Here is a 16495-nt window from a genome sequence, read left to right on the forward strand (position 1 = left end):
AGTGGACGATCAGACCAAAAAAGCCTTCCTCTCCTGCCTGCCTGCTGCTGCTTCTCTGTCCCCAGACACCAGGAGGCTTAAAACATCTGGAGTGAGAACGAAGGAATTCTTTGTCTGGGGATTCTCTAGAATTCTTTGGTTGGTTGGTTGGTTGGTTTTGTTTGTTTTGTAGAAATACCAGCTCGCAAGAGTCAATAGTTAAATATTCAGGAGTTTCCTGAGCCATTGTTAAACCATTGGTAGCCAGTTTGAAATTCACCACGATGGGAGTGTTTACACCATGGAAATTGGCAAATGTTACAAATCAGGGATCTTTCTCTTCCTTCCTTCTTTCCTTTTCAGAAATTTCATATTTTCTTCAAGGTAGAAAGGTTCCTCCAATACTTTAAAATATCGACAATGATCTCAATAATTTAAGGACTATTGTAGTACACGTGGCTGTTCTACGTGCACAGTATGTCACCAACACACTCTAAACGAGAACGGCAGCACTGTGGCATCATGCCCTTGCTATCCGTGTGAGAGAGGAGAATGATCAATGACACCTGTGCAATACTCACGCACCGGCATGTCTACCAAGCATAAAATCCAATTATCTAAAACAACATGACTATCAGCTTCCCAGACAATATGTAATTTATAACTGAATTTGTATATTCAGAAACCTGTGGAGTGTTCTTTAAATTCTTTAAAAATATAAATTATATTGAGCATTAAATAAAAACACTGCACTAAATAGTATAACCACAATAGTAGCTGAACTTCAGTGGCTGGTTTAACAAATGTTTAGCTACCATTTCAATATCAGTGTGCTGAATCTTAGCATATCTAGCATTCCTCCTGACGTAGGATATTTTGAAGTGGACAAGAATGAAAAGGCCCGGCTCTGCACCGTGGTCTTATCACAAGAGCCACAGGGATGGCAAGCTGATGAAACATGCAAGAGGAGAAAGGTGTGCACAATTATTTCCCTTTGTTCCACACTGGCTTTGATTTAGAGTAGAATATGAAATCACATGATAAAAACTGAATGAGGGTCTATTTCTAAGTTTAATTCAAAAACCAAGAACAATACTTCAACTGCAAAAATCTTTGCAGTATTAGAAGTACTAAAATGACACTAATACTGAAACACAGGTAATCAGAGGTACCGAGGAACTGGTAATGTGAGTCACCATCAAAAGACAGCCTGAGTAGATATCGCACATTTCCTGTCAGCTGCTGCTACGACTTGCGTTTTTTTCAAACTGAAAAAGGAATCCTGCAGGGTGTTTTACTTACCGCTCACTTAAAGAAATACTGTTTTAGATCCCCTCATTGAACATGAGGCCTACGTTTCAAAATTAATTTTTCTGTATCATCCCAAGACATATTATATTCTGTTAATACTGTGTGACATTGAACTGCTACAATTAATGGTGCAACTACTCTCGGGTGTTCCGCAAAGAACAAACCTATAGAGTGAAACAGCTAATCGTGAAAAATGGATGATTCCATAAAGATGTGAAGGACCCTTTTGTGTCTCGGGATCCAGTAACTAGTTCCAGGCACCTGTACAGACACCGCCCTGGAAAACATTCTCCTGTGTCCTGGGGCAGGATGCAAATGATGAATATTTAGAAAGCCTTCTTTCAAAACCTTCTACTTGCTCCAGCCGTGGCCTTGACCCTGTTCACATCTCATTCTCTGTGCAGTTCTATGGCCCCCTGCCCACTTCAAAACCCAAACTCCCACTAAACATCTTTATTATAATTTAATATTGGATATAATTTGTCAATTATTATGGTTAGTATCTTTATATCCTCTTTAAGAAATACAAGGGTATGAAGGTGTTCTCCAGCGTTTTTATCTTGAAGCTTTACTATTCTACCTTTCACATTCAGATCTGTATCCAGGGGATCTTTTTACAATTCGAAGGTTTGATTGTCACCTACTGAGCACCTACTGTGTGCGAGGCATCTTGCTAGGCGGTGTGCTTTGATTAGTTCATAGTAGAGACCACTGCTCACATTTTACAGATGAAGTAATAGAGGCTCAGAGAGTTAAATTGCTCAGAGGACACCACCTCCTAGAAGCAGGGCTGGGATTTGAACTGTCTGTGTCTTACTTAGCCAGAGCCTAAGACAAGATGCAGGTTAGCTCTGGTGAAGGAGCTCTGGGCTTGCCCTCGAGGAAGGTGGCCGAGGAGAGAACCTTCTCCTCAGAGAACCCAAGGGCCACTCGCCTTCTCAGGATACTGAATGTTGGTGGGAAAAAGGCCTGGGGCTGGGGCAGGTGTGGCTACCAAGACAGCTCAGGGCTTCAGATCAATCTTGGGGGTTGGGAAGATAAAGGGCTTGTCCTTTAACACCTTACAATGTTTTTAGGAAGCAATATTCGGTGAACCACATGTTGAGAAACTGTCCCAAAGCTCCACGGTTCAGTAGGATGCTGACAGTCAATTTAGATCATCAGGATTTACCATGACCAAGAAGCACAGCAGTCCTCCCTTATCCTCAGGGGATATGTTCCAAGACTCCCAGTGGAGGGCTGAAACAGCAATTGTACCAAACTCTATATATACTATTTTTTTTCTATACATACACACATTTTATGGCTTCTCTTTAGCATATCTGAATTGCCAGCATCACTATTCTTGCTCTTTGGGGCCATTATTAAGTAAAACAAGGGTAACTTGAACACAAGCACTGTGATGCCATGACAGTCTATCTGATAACCCAGACAGCGAATAGTGATAGACAGGGAGCATTTACATCATGGATACACTAGAAAAAAGGGATGATTCACACCCCAGGTGGGACAGAGAAGGATGGCACAAGATTTCATCATGCTGCTCAGAATGGTGCACAGTTTAAAACTTATGTTTATTTCTGGGATTTTCCATTTAACATTTAGGACTTCTGTTGACCACAGGTGACTGAAACCACAGACGGCAAAACCACAAATAAGGAGACTACTGTATCTTCTTTGCCTACTCTACCAATTTTTCTCATCCTACCTACTAAAGTGACATATTATGTTAATAGATTTTCTGCTCTTCATTCCATTCCTGCACTCCTGGAATAAGCCCTCTTATTCCTACTTATGCTATATTATTTTTAATACACTGCTGCCCTGGTGCTGGGGGAACCTCTGTGGAGCTGAGGGAACCTCTGTGGAGCAGGGGACAAAATCCCATTGCTTTTAACATGTTCCAGAATCAGAATCTGTTAAAGCAAAAGCCAAAGCAAAACTCGAAGAAGTTAATACTTGGGAAGGAGACTCACCACTGTGGCCCAAGGACATAGCTCTAGACTGGTCTAGCTTACAGTGAGATAGCTGATAACTTTTAGCATTCGTGAATGTAACATTTTATGTATCAATTATTCATGAACTTCTTGGAAAATCCATGTTGTAAATGGTCATTTTTCCAAGCCATGATTTTTAGTCTCATAATGCAAGTTGGGATGTGGAAGCTAATCCCCTAGCTGATTGGTGGGCCATTCCAACTCCCCAGCATCTGCTTCTCAACACAATTCCACTGTTTCCTACTCACCAAGCATGCACAGTGACTCTGCTGATATTATACAAACCTGTGCTCTTTGTGGAAAATAACCTAAAAGCCAACTCTAGTTGGTGATGGAAGAGAGAAAACGAGGAGGTCAGGGCCAGGGATTGATAATTCTAGCAAGAAGATGTGAGTTTGGTGTGCGTTCAGGTAGAAAGTCTAATGCTGCCATGGTTTGGTTCTGTAATGTCAGCCAGTTCACCATTTCCTAGGGAAACAGTTGTTTGTGACACTGTTTCGGTGAGTTTTCCAGCCAATAAATAAATCGTTCATCAAACAAAAGATCAAACCTTCATGAATAATGACCAGATAGTAAACATGGACTTTGAATATGTAGAGGTACCTGTGAGTTAATTTTGGTGAGTTTAAGTGGCAGAATATATCTTACTAATGGAATAAGCCACCTTCATCTTATATTCACAGAATCATGAAGGGCCTGTGGGTGGTCAATTATATTTTTCCAGTTATATTTTAATGCAGTGGTTGAAAATCTTCTACTTGGTAGTGGAGCACTCTCTTCTATTAACTCCGACATGTAAAACAGATGGGAGCAGAACTACTCTGCAAGAAGAGAGAGGAGGGAACTTCATGACATAGCAAGACTTCTCTCAGTACTAAGGCACCCGTGTGGGATCTCTTGCCTTCCACACTTAGAGAGGTTCATTTTAGTCTGATTAATATTCATGTTCCCAGTGTCTGGCACTAATGAATATTGAGTTTTAGTGAATGGATGAATGTGTAGATTATTGAGTATATGGATGGATGGATGGATGGATGGATGGATGGATGGATGGATGGATGAGTGAATGGATACTGAGTAGATGCCTAGGTAGATAAATACGTAGGAGACTGGCTGATTGGATGAGTGAATTTATGGAGGACTGATTGATAGGAGTGTGATTTCACATTCCAATCCTCCTTTCTACTATAATCTGTGCCAATCATAATGCCACAAATGGCCAAGTGAAAGGTGTCAGCCGATCTTGATATGACATGAGCCGATTTCTTATACAGATGCATTCCTATCATAAGAAGAGTCCTGAACACCAAGTAGCCTTTACCTCACCCCCATCATCCCAATGTTCTGCTGCCATCATGGTGACATCCCACATCCTCACCTCAAGAGCGCCTCCCGCTTTCCTGAACTCTGTTAGGACCTCACCCCTCTGTGCTCCTGCCCATGCTCCTTCCTCCATCCCCTGATCTTGTCCTGCTGGTTTGTCCTTCAAGATCTAGCCCCTTCTGGTGGATGTCCCTGACCCATCCCCAGCACTCGGACATCTTTTTATCACAGTCTCCTGGTGACCAGAGAATGCATACCAGCAAGTGGGCTGAGAGGTCACCCAAAAAAGCAGGGGAAGAGATTCAGAAGTACTTAAGCAAGTAAGCCTGCCCTGCCATGTCCCCTGCTCCAGCCCTTCTCCATATTCCTGCTGGGAGGCCGGGACCAGACAATGGTGAGCAGAGGGAATATAGTGCCTGAATCCTGTTCCCCATATTCCCTCATCCTGGCACTTTCAAGAGTGGAAGAAGATGTGCACTGCTAAGGCTAGACTTGTCGGGGAAGTGACGAATATCTTCAGAATTTTTTTGTGACAGGAGCCATCAGTCATATCTGAGTCCCTGCCCCCTTTTCTCCCTCTAGCCAGCATCTCAGAGACAGTGGGCAGGACTGGAGGTCTAAAGATGTTGCCCTCCCTTCGTCAGTAGCTTCAGGCTACAAACAGCATTTCTTTGTACCCAGAGTGTGGAGCTGCCTGCATGCTATACTCAGGACTTGGTAGTGATAGCCTGCCTCAGTTTTCCTGTCATGCATGTTCCCCAGGTTCCCTACACTAAAGGCGGCCCTCACCCCATTCCCCTGACACAGGCCTGGATTTCACTGCCTCCTCTCACACCCACCATGCTCGCCTGGTTCCCATGCCCTGCCCAACCCACTCGGGCCTGTTCACCCACCCTGGGGGGAGAATGGTTCAAGAACAAGCATGTCTTCAGACAGATAGTGAGCAGGTCCAGACAGAGCAGGGGAGGTGCCCAAGGTCACGCAGTGAGTGAGCGCTAGAATCAGAAACAGAACCCAGTTCTCCCAGCTCCCCCGACCCTGTCCTGCTCTCCTTCCCTGCTCTGTGACATTATTTAACGAATTATCAGGTAGGCCTGTGTTCAAGTCCCAGATCTGCCACAAAACTAGGTGGGCAAACATCAGCTCACTAAGATTCAGTGTCTTCATCTGTAAATGGGGGTGACAATGGCATTTGCACAGAGAAGCAGCAAGCCCAAGACGCAGCCCCACATCTGGGCGCGGGTCATGCAGCAGAGCCTTCTCCCTCAAATGTGGTTCCCAGTCCCATGGACCGGAAACCCAGGGGCGCAAGGCTTCTGCCTGGCACAGCAGTGGTCTGTGGACCCAGACATCACCCCAGCCCCAGAAGTTTTGGAACCCCAGCTACAGAGCTGGGGATAGCACCAGGGCCGTCTCTGAGGGCTGCTTCGACAATTGCAGATTGGAGTGGCAGTGAGACTCTCGGCAGCGGCATTCTGCCCAGCAAGTGCGTTCACTTGAGCCCTCTCCATGCTCGGCTCCGCACAGTATGCGGGATTCAGCCTCCTCCACCCCAGCTCCGGGTTCATGTACACCCTCTCAGCAGCCTCCTCTCTGGTCTGCCTCCCACCTGCCCCCCATTCTGCAGCCAGAGGGCTCTCCTAAAACACTCTGACCTCCATGGCTCCTCTTTACCCTTGGGATAAAGGACAGTCTCTTAATTTGACCTTCAAAAACCCTCATGGTCTGGCCCTTGCCAGTTTTCCCTTCGGCCTCCACCTATCTCCTGATTTCTCAAAAGCACTGAGCCCGCCTCAGGGGCCCTAAGGTCCTTCTATGGTGGAATTCACCAGGCTGATTTATCATGAATCTGGTGCCCGCCCCAGACCCAAACTCCTCAGTTAAGACCTGATTTATTCTCCTGGATGAGAGCATCTACTTCATCCTGACAGTCTGCCAGTGCTTTTAAACATCTGTGGATCTCGTGGTTGGGCTGGGTAGTTAGGTGGCTGGGCGGGAGGTGAGCCAAGGAAGGGCCAGTGGATGAGTGAGAAGGACTGAGAGCAATCCGTTTGTCCTCCCAAGGAGGTACTCAGGCACAGAGCAGCTGACCCCTGACTTCCCTTTGTACTGCTCAAGTAGCAACTAAGCTTCCTTTCTTTGCTGCCCTTGGGGAAATGGGGACACAAGATAGAGAGGACACAGGCCCCTGCGAGGGCTCTCAGTCCACATGGAACCAGAGGAGTTAAGAGTACAGGCTTGGAAATTGCAAAGAACAAGCTAGATCTAAGTTCTGGCTCTGCCACTTTAACTCTATGCCTCAGCTTCCCCATCTGTAAAATGGGGGAAAGCCAATATCTACTTCTCATATTGCTGTGAGGATTAAACGAGATGGTCGTGCATGTAAAGGGTTTCTAGCCTGACTGGCGCATGGTAAATGTTCCGTCAGCAAGTGAGAGCTCCCTTAGTATTATCGTTGCTCCTCTTCAGAGAAATCCCCAGGGTCCCTCCCCCACAATCCCAACAACATCTCTAGAACAGGTGCAGCGATAGAAGACACACGAAACAGGGTCTCTGCCCCTCCCCATCCCTGGATTGTTTGCGTCTCCTCCCTACCTGCCTGCTATTGTCCATCGCCCATCTCTTCCTGAGACACATGGGCTCCCTTCTCTGGGATCCTGGTGTCTTCTCAGCAATATGCCACTGTTGTTGATATCCCTTCAGCCTGAGTAAGCTGTAGGTCATGGCCAGTTTTGACTACATATAAAGTGGCCTAGAAGAGGGAAAGCATCATTTAAGGGATAGAAACATTTACTTTATCAACATCCAAAAAACATTTTACTCTAGCAAGATCCATCACACAGTGTCTAGAAGCCACAGAATAGCGTCTTGGCTAAGAGCATAGTGCTTCAACTGCCCACTAACCCGGTCCCTCTCTGTGCGCTGTGTGACCTTGGGCAAGTTACCTAACCTCTCTGAAGCTCAGTTTCCCAACCTCTTAATTGGGGATCCCGATACAGGCCATCATGAGGATTAAATAAGATAATATAGTGTGTGAGAAGTACCAAGCACTGTGCGGGACACACAGCAGGTATTCAGGAGATGATAGCTACTCACGCTGGCTCCTCAGGGAAGAGCTGGGATTTTGAAGTACAATTCCCCCTTGATCATGGGCACCTTTGTAGAAAAGGGAAGAAAGTCCAGGCTAGAGGCAAAGCTTGGTTCATTCATCCCCTGTCTTTGCTGCAGCTGGTACAGGGGGAGAGGGAGGCAGAGGGGTAGGAAGGGGGGCTGCCGTCATGTTATTTCTCTGCAGTCATATTTATCTTGCTGATAAAAAGGAGCCTGCGTTTGGAAATTGAAAGTTTCTCTCATAACTTAAAGCAGCACCTATGTCTGCTGGTCATGGTGACTGGGAGATTAATCTCCCAACCGGCTGGCTCTACCTGTAGGCATGGGTGATGCCATCTCTGCACCTGGCTGGCAGTGAGCCTGGCACTGCCAGGAGGGCAAGGCTCTCATCTGCTGCTGAGACAGGTGGAGGGAGGGGTGTCTTCATGGTAACTCCGGGGGGCTGGCACCTCAGCAGCATGTTCTACATGCTGAGCAGGGCAGGCAAGCACACACATGTCCAACCCTAAGTTTTCATGGCCAGCTCTCTGGTAGCACTTGTGCCTTGGATCGTGGAGTGACTAGTGTGTCCTGAGCCACTGTTGCAGCCGGGACACACTCAGAAGGACGGTCCAGAATCCTGACAGTAGTGTGGATCCCATACTCTCCTCCCCTCTCCCAGGAGGGCTGATGTCCCTGACACTCCTAAGTCCTGTCCTTGGCTTCCAAGACAAGAGGCCACATGGTAGAGAGGAAATGATGACATTGGTTGAACAGCCAGCTTCCCTGTGACTTATTAGAGAGAATACAGTAGCAGAGTGACCACTGGCTCAGCTCTTGTCCAAGCCAAAGCCCTGGCTCAGGAGTGGTAGCATGGAGGACTGTGGTCGCACCACGAGTGGTGGCCAAAAGCTCCATTTCATGACCAGGTATAATCACTGTGTGGAGTGCTATGTTGAAAAGAATACTGACTGAGGCTCTTTCCTGGGCTGAACAGGAAAGAGGACCCCTGTCAATTCATAACGTCTGCCACTGGCATAGACTTAGGAAATGGTGGCAGGTATCCCATACATTTGCCAGCCAACATCTAGGTATCTCCTAAGTTGAGGCCAGACTGGACAGTTTAAGCTGATCTCTTTTGCCTGGGATAAAGAGATGGAGGACAGCCTCACTTTGCCACCTTTCATCTATGGGTCTTGAAGGAAAATGGAAAACTGTAGCTTACGGTAGCTGACAGCCAAGGGAATAAAAATGAGAAGCTGGCGCTTCATCAAAAACTCAAGCAGTTACAACCTGTCAAGAAGCAGGGAAGAAACCAAATTCTATACTTTATTGAAAACGGAGTATTAAAGTCTCCAAGAATTATTGTATTTTCTCTTTTTCTCTTCAATTTGTCAGCCTACACTTCATGTATATTTGGGAGTCTGTTCTTAGGTGTAATCTATGTTTATAATTGTTATAACTTCCTGATGGATTGACCCTTTTATCATTATAAAATGTCTCTCTTATCTCTTCTGACATCTTTTGTTCTAAACTCTATTTTTTCTAGTATTAGTATAGCCATTCCAGCTTTCTTACGGTTGCTATTTGCATGGTATATCTTTTTCCATGCTTTTACTTTCAATCTGTTTGAGTCTTTGGTTCCCAAGTGAGGCTCCTGTTGACAGTATATAGTTGAATCTCATTTTTTATCCATTCTGGCAATCTCTGCCTTTTGATACTGGATTGGCCAATTAATTCACATTTAATGTTATTGATATATTAAGATTTACATTTGCCATTTTACTTTTCGTCTTCTATATGTCTCTTGTCTTTTTTGTTCCTCTAGTTCTTTTTTTTTTTTTTTGCTTTAAATGATTATTTTCTACTGTAATATTCAATTCCTTTAATGATTTTTCACTATACTTGTTTGAGTTATTTCCTTAGTGGTTGCTCTAGGGCCTATGATATACATACAAATATATCACAATCTACTTCATATTTATACTAATTCCGCTGAGAATTATGTTACTCCAGTTATTCCTCTAGGACTCTATTCCGCCTTCCCCCTTTTTACGCTGTTATTGTTAAACATTGGAGAACTTCTTTTCCAGTTCCTCATGATTTAGTGGAGAGATCTCGGCCCAGAGAGTGCTTGGCTTAGCCATATACTAGCTTTATGATTGTGGGTGAGTCACCGAATATCTTTGAACCTATCAGTGTCCTCACCTATAAAATGGGGAGAATTGTAGAAACACGGCTTCAAGGAGGAAGTGAGCTCTTAGCACAGAGCCTACACAGAGCAGGGGCTCTAAAAACAATGGTCTATGTTTGGCTCTCAAAGAACCTCAAAAATCCATTTACCCCAGCATTCCTACCTCAGAAAGTCAGGAAGCACGTGCCCAGCTGAAGCCTAGGGGAGCTCCCTCTCCCCAGTGTGTGCCTCTGCAGGGTAGCCACTTACGATGACCTTCAGCAAGTGAAAGCTTGGCCCTCAAGTTAGGAGGACATACTGGCCCAAAGAGCAGAGCCTCTAGGCCAACCCTTCCAAAAGGAGAGCTGGTCACAGCTGAGTGTGTCCGGCCTCTGATTTGTAGACGTCCAGGCCCTCACCTGAGGAAAAAAAAAAAAGCTCTCCATCTATCTAGGCAGGTGGCCATCCAAATTCTGCTTGATTACCACCCAAGACAGAGGCCTCATTTCCATGAAGCAGCTCAGAACATTCCTGCCATTTCTGCACCCGGTTTCAAATTTGAAGCCACTCAATCAGTACAAGCCTTGTGTGCTTTGGTGTGCTGAGTTTGAGAACATACAGACTGATCACATACAAACCCTAGAAACCATGCACAATCATATGCAATAAACGCAAAACAAGAACTTGGACATGGGCTCTGGGAGGACAGACAGGGGGACCTCTACAGAACAAGGCCTGGGAATACTTGCTCCCAACCCTGTGGCTCATTGAGTGTCTGAAGCTGACTCCCTTTGGCTGTCCAGAGATTGGTCTAGCAGCCTCAAGAAGGGCTCATGCGCAGGGCAGGGACACTGATGGGTGAACACTGGACTTGGAAGCTTTGGCCTGAGTTCTAGCTTGGCTCAGCTACAGAGAAACTGGGTAACCAGGGACTGGTCACTTACCAGTGAGCCTCAGTCTACACATCTGTAAAAGGGGGAAACCACACCCCTGCCCGCTGAACTGAAGGGAATTAAGTGGCATTCCAAGGCACTCACTACCAAGGGCCTGGCAATCCCTGTGCAAGACAGCAGATCCCTGTGGCTGCTCCCAGCTATCTAACCTTCCTTGGGACCCTAGTCCCCAGAGCCCCGTCATTTTATCCTATGGGAGCGCAGAAGCTTCCCTTCATAGGGCTCTTAGGTACCTCGCTGTTAGTCCTAGAAAAGGTTCTCACATCTTCCCACGCTTCTGCCACTCCACACCCCTTCCTAGAAGTTCCCTCCCACCTCTGGACCTTTGTCCCGATCTTCCTCTGTTCAAAATGCCTCCCAGCTTCACCTCCTTGTGGAAGCCTTCCCTGATCTGATCCGATCCCCCCGCCACCACAAGTCTGGGTCAGCTGGTGTGCACAGCCTAGGCCTGCCTGATTTCCCTGGAGTCCCCTGGGTAGGTTTCACCCCTGAGACAGGAGGCCATTGTTAGAGGCCAGTAAAGTTGGTCCTGATACTCCATCTTGGTAAAGTCACATTGCCCTTTTAACCTCATGGCTTGGTGGAGTAGAGTCCTTGTCTAACACTAAGTCTTGGGTTCACTAATTTGCTGTGTGACCTTGAGCAAGTCCATTGCCCTCTCTGAGTTTCTCTTTTCTTATCCATGAGTTGAGCTCCCAGGCCCGAGGCTTCACAGGAAAGGAGGCGAGTGCCGGCAGTGGGGTGAGGCGCCGTTCCCCTCCACCCTGGCAGAGACAGCCAGGAGAGCGTCCCGGGACCTGACCTCAGACTATCCTCCATTGAGTTAGGGGTGAATCACCCACATGGCGGCAGGGATGGAGGAGGAAGGGAGGTGGCGGGGTCTGTGCCCCAGCTCAGTGTCCTCTCTCTCTGTTCCCGGTAGCTCGAAATAACCGTACCAGCACGGACTCCATGTTCCCAGAGAACTTGGAGGATGGCGATGACGCGATATCTCCGATACTGGTCGTGAGCACGGTCATCGGGGTGCTCGTCATCCTCTCCTGCATGACCATCATTGGAGGCAGCATCTGCAAGGCCTGGTTCCGGCAGCGTCGGAACCGCCGCCGCTATGAAGAAGAGGATGAGAACAGCCAAGGTGAGAGCTGCCCGCCCCAGGGCCCCGCCCCCCTGTCCCATTGTGACTGGACCTTGCATTTGTTTTAAATAATGGACTGAGATCTTTCTTAATTTGGGTAAAGGAGGGAATGGGAGATTTAGCCTTTCATGAAGGGGACAGGGGGACTTCTGGAGGCCTGGACCATTTAGGTCTGCACTGACATGGAAGTCAGGGAAGGAAAGGATATGAAAGGAATTTGGGGACTTCAGATGGGAGCCAAAGGGTTTCTTTCCAGCTGGTCCTCAGGAGCTCCACCCAGCGGGATGTCGGAGACTGACCTCAGGATTGGGGTCTAAGCTAGGTGATCACCTCAGAGCAGCCTCGGTTTTCCTAAGGTGCTCAGCCTCTGGGAGACCCAGGAAAAACAGTCCAAGGAGAGAGGTGGGCAAGAGTGTGGGTGGTCCTGCTGGCCCTCAGGCCTCCCACTAGGGCCACCCCATTCAGGCCCAGGAAACGGCCTTCGCGTTCCTGAGTCTAGACATCACCTCCTACGTGGCCAATGGGACCCTCCCCTGGCAACGCTAACAGGGACGGGACCCTTGCCTCGGAGCCCAGTGGCCCTGGTGGCCTTCGCCCTGTTGTTTCCTGCTTACCTATTTCCCAAGCTTCTTCTCTAAGTTCTTCCAAAAACTCCCACCCTTCAACTGGTGCCCTAAATGGAAACAAATCTCATTTCAGCTCCTTTTCACAGTATATGTTATTTGGTTCCTTTTTTCTAGTAGAAAAATAATGTGTTCATAGTACAAAACCTTTAAAATACAGAAAATCTAAAGAAGAAATAAGGTTCATGGTCCCGTCATCCAGACAGAGCCACCGTTTAGAATACTTCCTTCTGAGAGCTTTCTTGATGTCCACAGGTAACCCTGAGATTATACCTGCAGACAGAGTTTTGTATCCAGATTTTTCTACTCATTGTTGTATTAAGAGAGGGAAAGAGAGCTTAGGGGAGTGGGAAGAGCAGTCTTTAGAGTTATACCAACTGTGCATCAATTCCAACTCCATACTTTCCCAGGTATGTGACCCTGAGCCTCAGCTTCATAGTCTACAGAATAGGATGGCCACAGTAATTCTGACCTCAGAGAAAGGTCATGAGCCCCACCCCAGACAAGCCCCATCCCTGATGCTGAGCCCTGCCCTCTGAAGGGAGGAGCCACCTGGGATCCCATTGAGGCTGGGAAGACCTCTTTTCTCAGCCATCTATGCAGCTCCCACTGTCCCCTAGGTACTTTGAGACCTGTCAGAAACCAGGAGGTGGAGAGCTGATGGGATAAGGAGCCAGGCTATCCAGCTGCCCCTGGTCCTAACAATAACTAGAAAGTCACGGAGCCTCTCCGAACCTCAGCAGCAGAATGAGAAGATTGTGCTCCATCAGCATTTCCTAAGCAGTGTTACTAGGTCCAAGAAAAATAAGATTCTGTGGTCAAATGTTGGCGAAGCACAGTTAAACGTGTTTCTCAGCTGCAGGACTTTTCAGAGCCTTTGATGTGCTAATGTGGTCAACCCCCACCCCCCAAAAGAATGCAATATATGGAGTCACCAGAATTTATCATAGAAGGCACTTTTCTTCCTAGGATACCTTAAGGAAATAGTATGTGGTTGGGGGCAGGGAGTAGGGAGGCCTGACCATGGAGACCTCTGTAGCCCTCATTCCCTGACACATTCCTGCCTGTTTTTCATGACCCAGCCCTACACAGCTCAAAGCTTCCTGTCCATGTCACTCTTCTTTCTCTCTCTCCTTGGCTCGAGCTATTCTGTTCTCTCTGCCCAGCCTGTCCCTCTTCCCCTGGCTAATTCCTAGATAAGACTCAGTTCTGAGAGCCACTCTTCCAGTAAGCCCTCCCTGATCTCCAGGCTGGATCAGGCCTGTTCTGTTCCCATAGCCTCAGTACTACGTCTATCAAAGTTCATGACACACTGCTCAGTACTGAGCTGTCCCCAGGGCAGGCTGGCCACCACCCTGTGAGCCCCACCAAGGCAGGGCCAGCTCTGCTCCCTCTCTGGGACCCCATTCCCAGCACAGCACTGGTGCTCACATTCTGGAGCTATCACTGTGCTTGGGGAGGAGTGGGGTGGTGAGTTGGAGGGAATGGAGTCTCAGTGGCCTCAGGGAGATGCATGAGGACCCTCCTTGGCTCCGGCCTAAGGCCTAGGCTGAATGTCTGTTCCTTGCAGGATCTGACGGGAGCATATACAGCCACTTAACCTACAGGATGCGCCATGCCTGCGGCTTTGCAGAGGGATGGAGCTCACCCTCAGTCCTAAGCACTGATGAGAATGTGGATGGCATGATGCTCCAAGAGCTGTACTCGGATATTCCACCACGGTAAGGAGACCTCATGGGGGCATGAGAGCACGGGGCTCTAGGCACGAATCCTCCCCACCATGGGAAATAGCAACACCACCCCAAATGGTATAAATGCGGAAAACATCTGTTCAGGTATGACCATCTCCTCACCCCTCCTGACCATGTCAATCCCAACGAGCCAGGGTGTGACTCAGCAGATGTCACCACAAGACACTAGAAAGGGAAGAGCTCAGCTCCTTCAGGCTGGAGTGAAGGGGTGGGATGGAGGGTTCAGGCCCCAGCTCCTTAGTATATATCCCTAAAGCCCAAATCACGCCCACAGGGAGAGGAGTCATTGTGCCCAAACTGCACTCAGGGCCATCGGGTGGCCCTGTCTCATCGGAGAACTCTTCTTTAGGGGCCTTTAGGTGCTCTCCTGCCAGCCACCTTCGATCACCCACTAGTTAGTGCTTGAAAAGAGAAGAGGGGTCAGGGCCTCTATCGCTTCCCTACCAGGAGCCCCCGCAGGCCTGACAAATGGCCATGTCCTCCCCATCACCCTTTTTACCCTTTTCCTCCACCCCCAGGGGCACTGGGAGGGGCAGTGCAGTTGCCCTCTTCCAGGCCAGAGGATGCGTTTTTGCCTTGAATCTGTGTCCAGAGTGGCCCCAGGAACTCTGGAACTTTCCTAAACCTGGAAAGGCCACTGTGGAGTGACTTGAGACCAAGGGGTGCCTGGCAACCTGAGATCGCTCCCACCAGCACCACCCGCACTCAGGGCCCAGCCTGGGAGATGCTCTGTCAATAGTGGCAGCTGTGGTTCTGAGCAATCTGAGACCCAGACTTCAGTGACTTGATTGCTCAAGTTCACATGGAACATTGAGGCTGAGTCAGGACCAGAATCTAGGCCTCAGTGGTTCTTCGGTGTCCCTCCCTGGGGAGTAGAAGGGTTTCACTGGAGCCAGCATGACAAAGGCCTGGCCAGGTCCATGCCAGGGCAGCCTGTCACTGCGGACAGCCCTTCAGCTCTTGGGAAAAGACCCTACACCCACCCATAAAGCCAGGTTCCACAGGGTTCTGAGGGAGCCCCTTCTCTTATAGTTATGAGGAGTGCATCGGGCCAGGGGCCACTCAGCTGTATATCCCCACGGATGCACCACCACCCTACTCGCTGATTGATGCCTACCCTGTGCTGGAGAGCACCCTGTGCTGGATGACAGGCAACAACAACAACCCAGGCGGATACCAGGCGCAGAGGATCCAGGGCCAGGGGGGCCTCTGCACCATCTCCATGGATGCCCTGCCCTCTTATGAGTCTGTGTGTGGGGCTGGCCCAGAACCAGGGCCACAGCGCTCCCAGGCCTCAGCCGGCCCCAACTGGATCCTGGTCTCTGGCACAGAAATGACCGTGTAAGCGCTAGCTAGCCGCAAACTACCAGTCCCTTGAGACTGAACCACATTCTTCAGTCACACAGAAGTGCACATGCGTGTGCACACACACACACACACACACACACACATGCACACATATGCACACATATACAGTTCATGCACACAAACTACCAGTCCCTTGAGACTGAACCACATTCTTCAGTCACACAGAAGTGCACATGCGTGTGCACACACACACACACACACACACACACATGCACACATATGCACACATATACAGTTCATGCACACACACACATACATATATATATATACAACTTGTACACAAACACACTAACACATGCATGTGCGCATACAAACATCTAGATATGCCCTACACATGTGTACAAACACAAGCCCTCCCCCACACATCCACACAAATTCATCTGTGAAGGTTTCATTAAAAATGAAACTCCTGATCTCCCATCTCCTCCCTGGCCTGTCGGTTATGACTCTGTAGACAATTCTGGGAGAAGAGAGGTGGAGAAGTGACTAGGGCTTGCTCCCCCTTATCCCTGGGCCTGTTTGCCCCTGCTCTCACCTGGCAGGCTGTGCCCCAATTGATTCTGCCTCCCGAAACTGCTCGACCATCCCAGGTCAGCTTCCTGCCCCAACCCCATTACAGGGCAACTTGTCCTCCCAATTGGTAGGACAGGCTTCAGTGAGGCTCAGCTATGAGCTGTACCTCTCTCTCAATTACAGGGCAAAGAGACACATCACCACCCTGCCACTTACAGGGTGAGGGACACGGGTCTGGCGGGGAGGGGCTCAGGCACAACCTGGAGGCCCTCCCAGCCT

The 16495-nt window shown here is 48.4% G+C and overlaps 1 protein-coding gene across 1 annotated transcript in view; it reads left to right on the plus strand.

Moving 5' to 3' along the window:
• Positions 1-15680, plus strand: part of BEAN1 (brain expressed associated with NEDD4 1) — a 32511-nt gene extending 16831 nt beyond the window's left edge. Inside the window, exons 3-5 of the mRNA XM_039888523.1 lie at positions 11749-11961; positions 14155-14305; positions 15368-15680. Coding sequence (XP_039744457.1) covers positions 11749-11961; positions 14155-14305; positions 15368-15680 — 677 coding nt within the window. The remainder of the gene's footprint in view (positions 1-11748; positions 11962-14154; positions 14306-15367) is intronic.
• Positions 15681-16495: the final 815 nt, after the last annotated feature.

The sequence above is a fragment of the Pteropus medius genome, unplaced genomic scaffold, assembly GCF_902729225.1.
Source record: "Pteropus medius unplaced genomic scaffold, Ma_sr-lr_union100, whole genome shotgun sequence".
NCBI lineage: Eukaryota > Metazoa > Chordata > Mammalia > Chiroptera > Pteropodidae > Pteropus > Pteropus medius.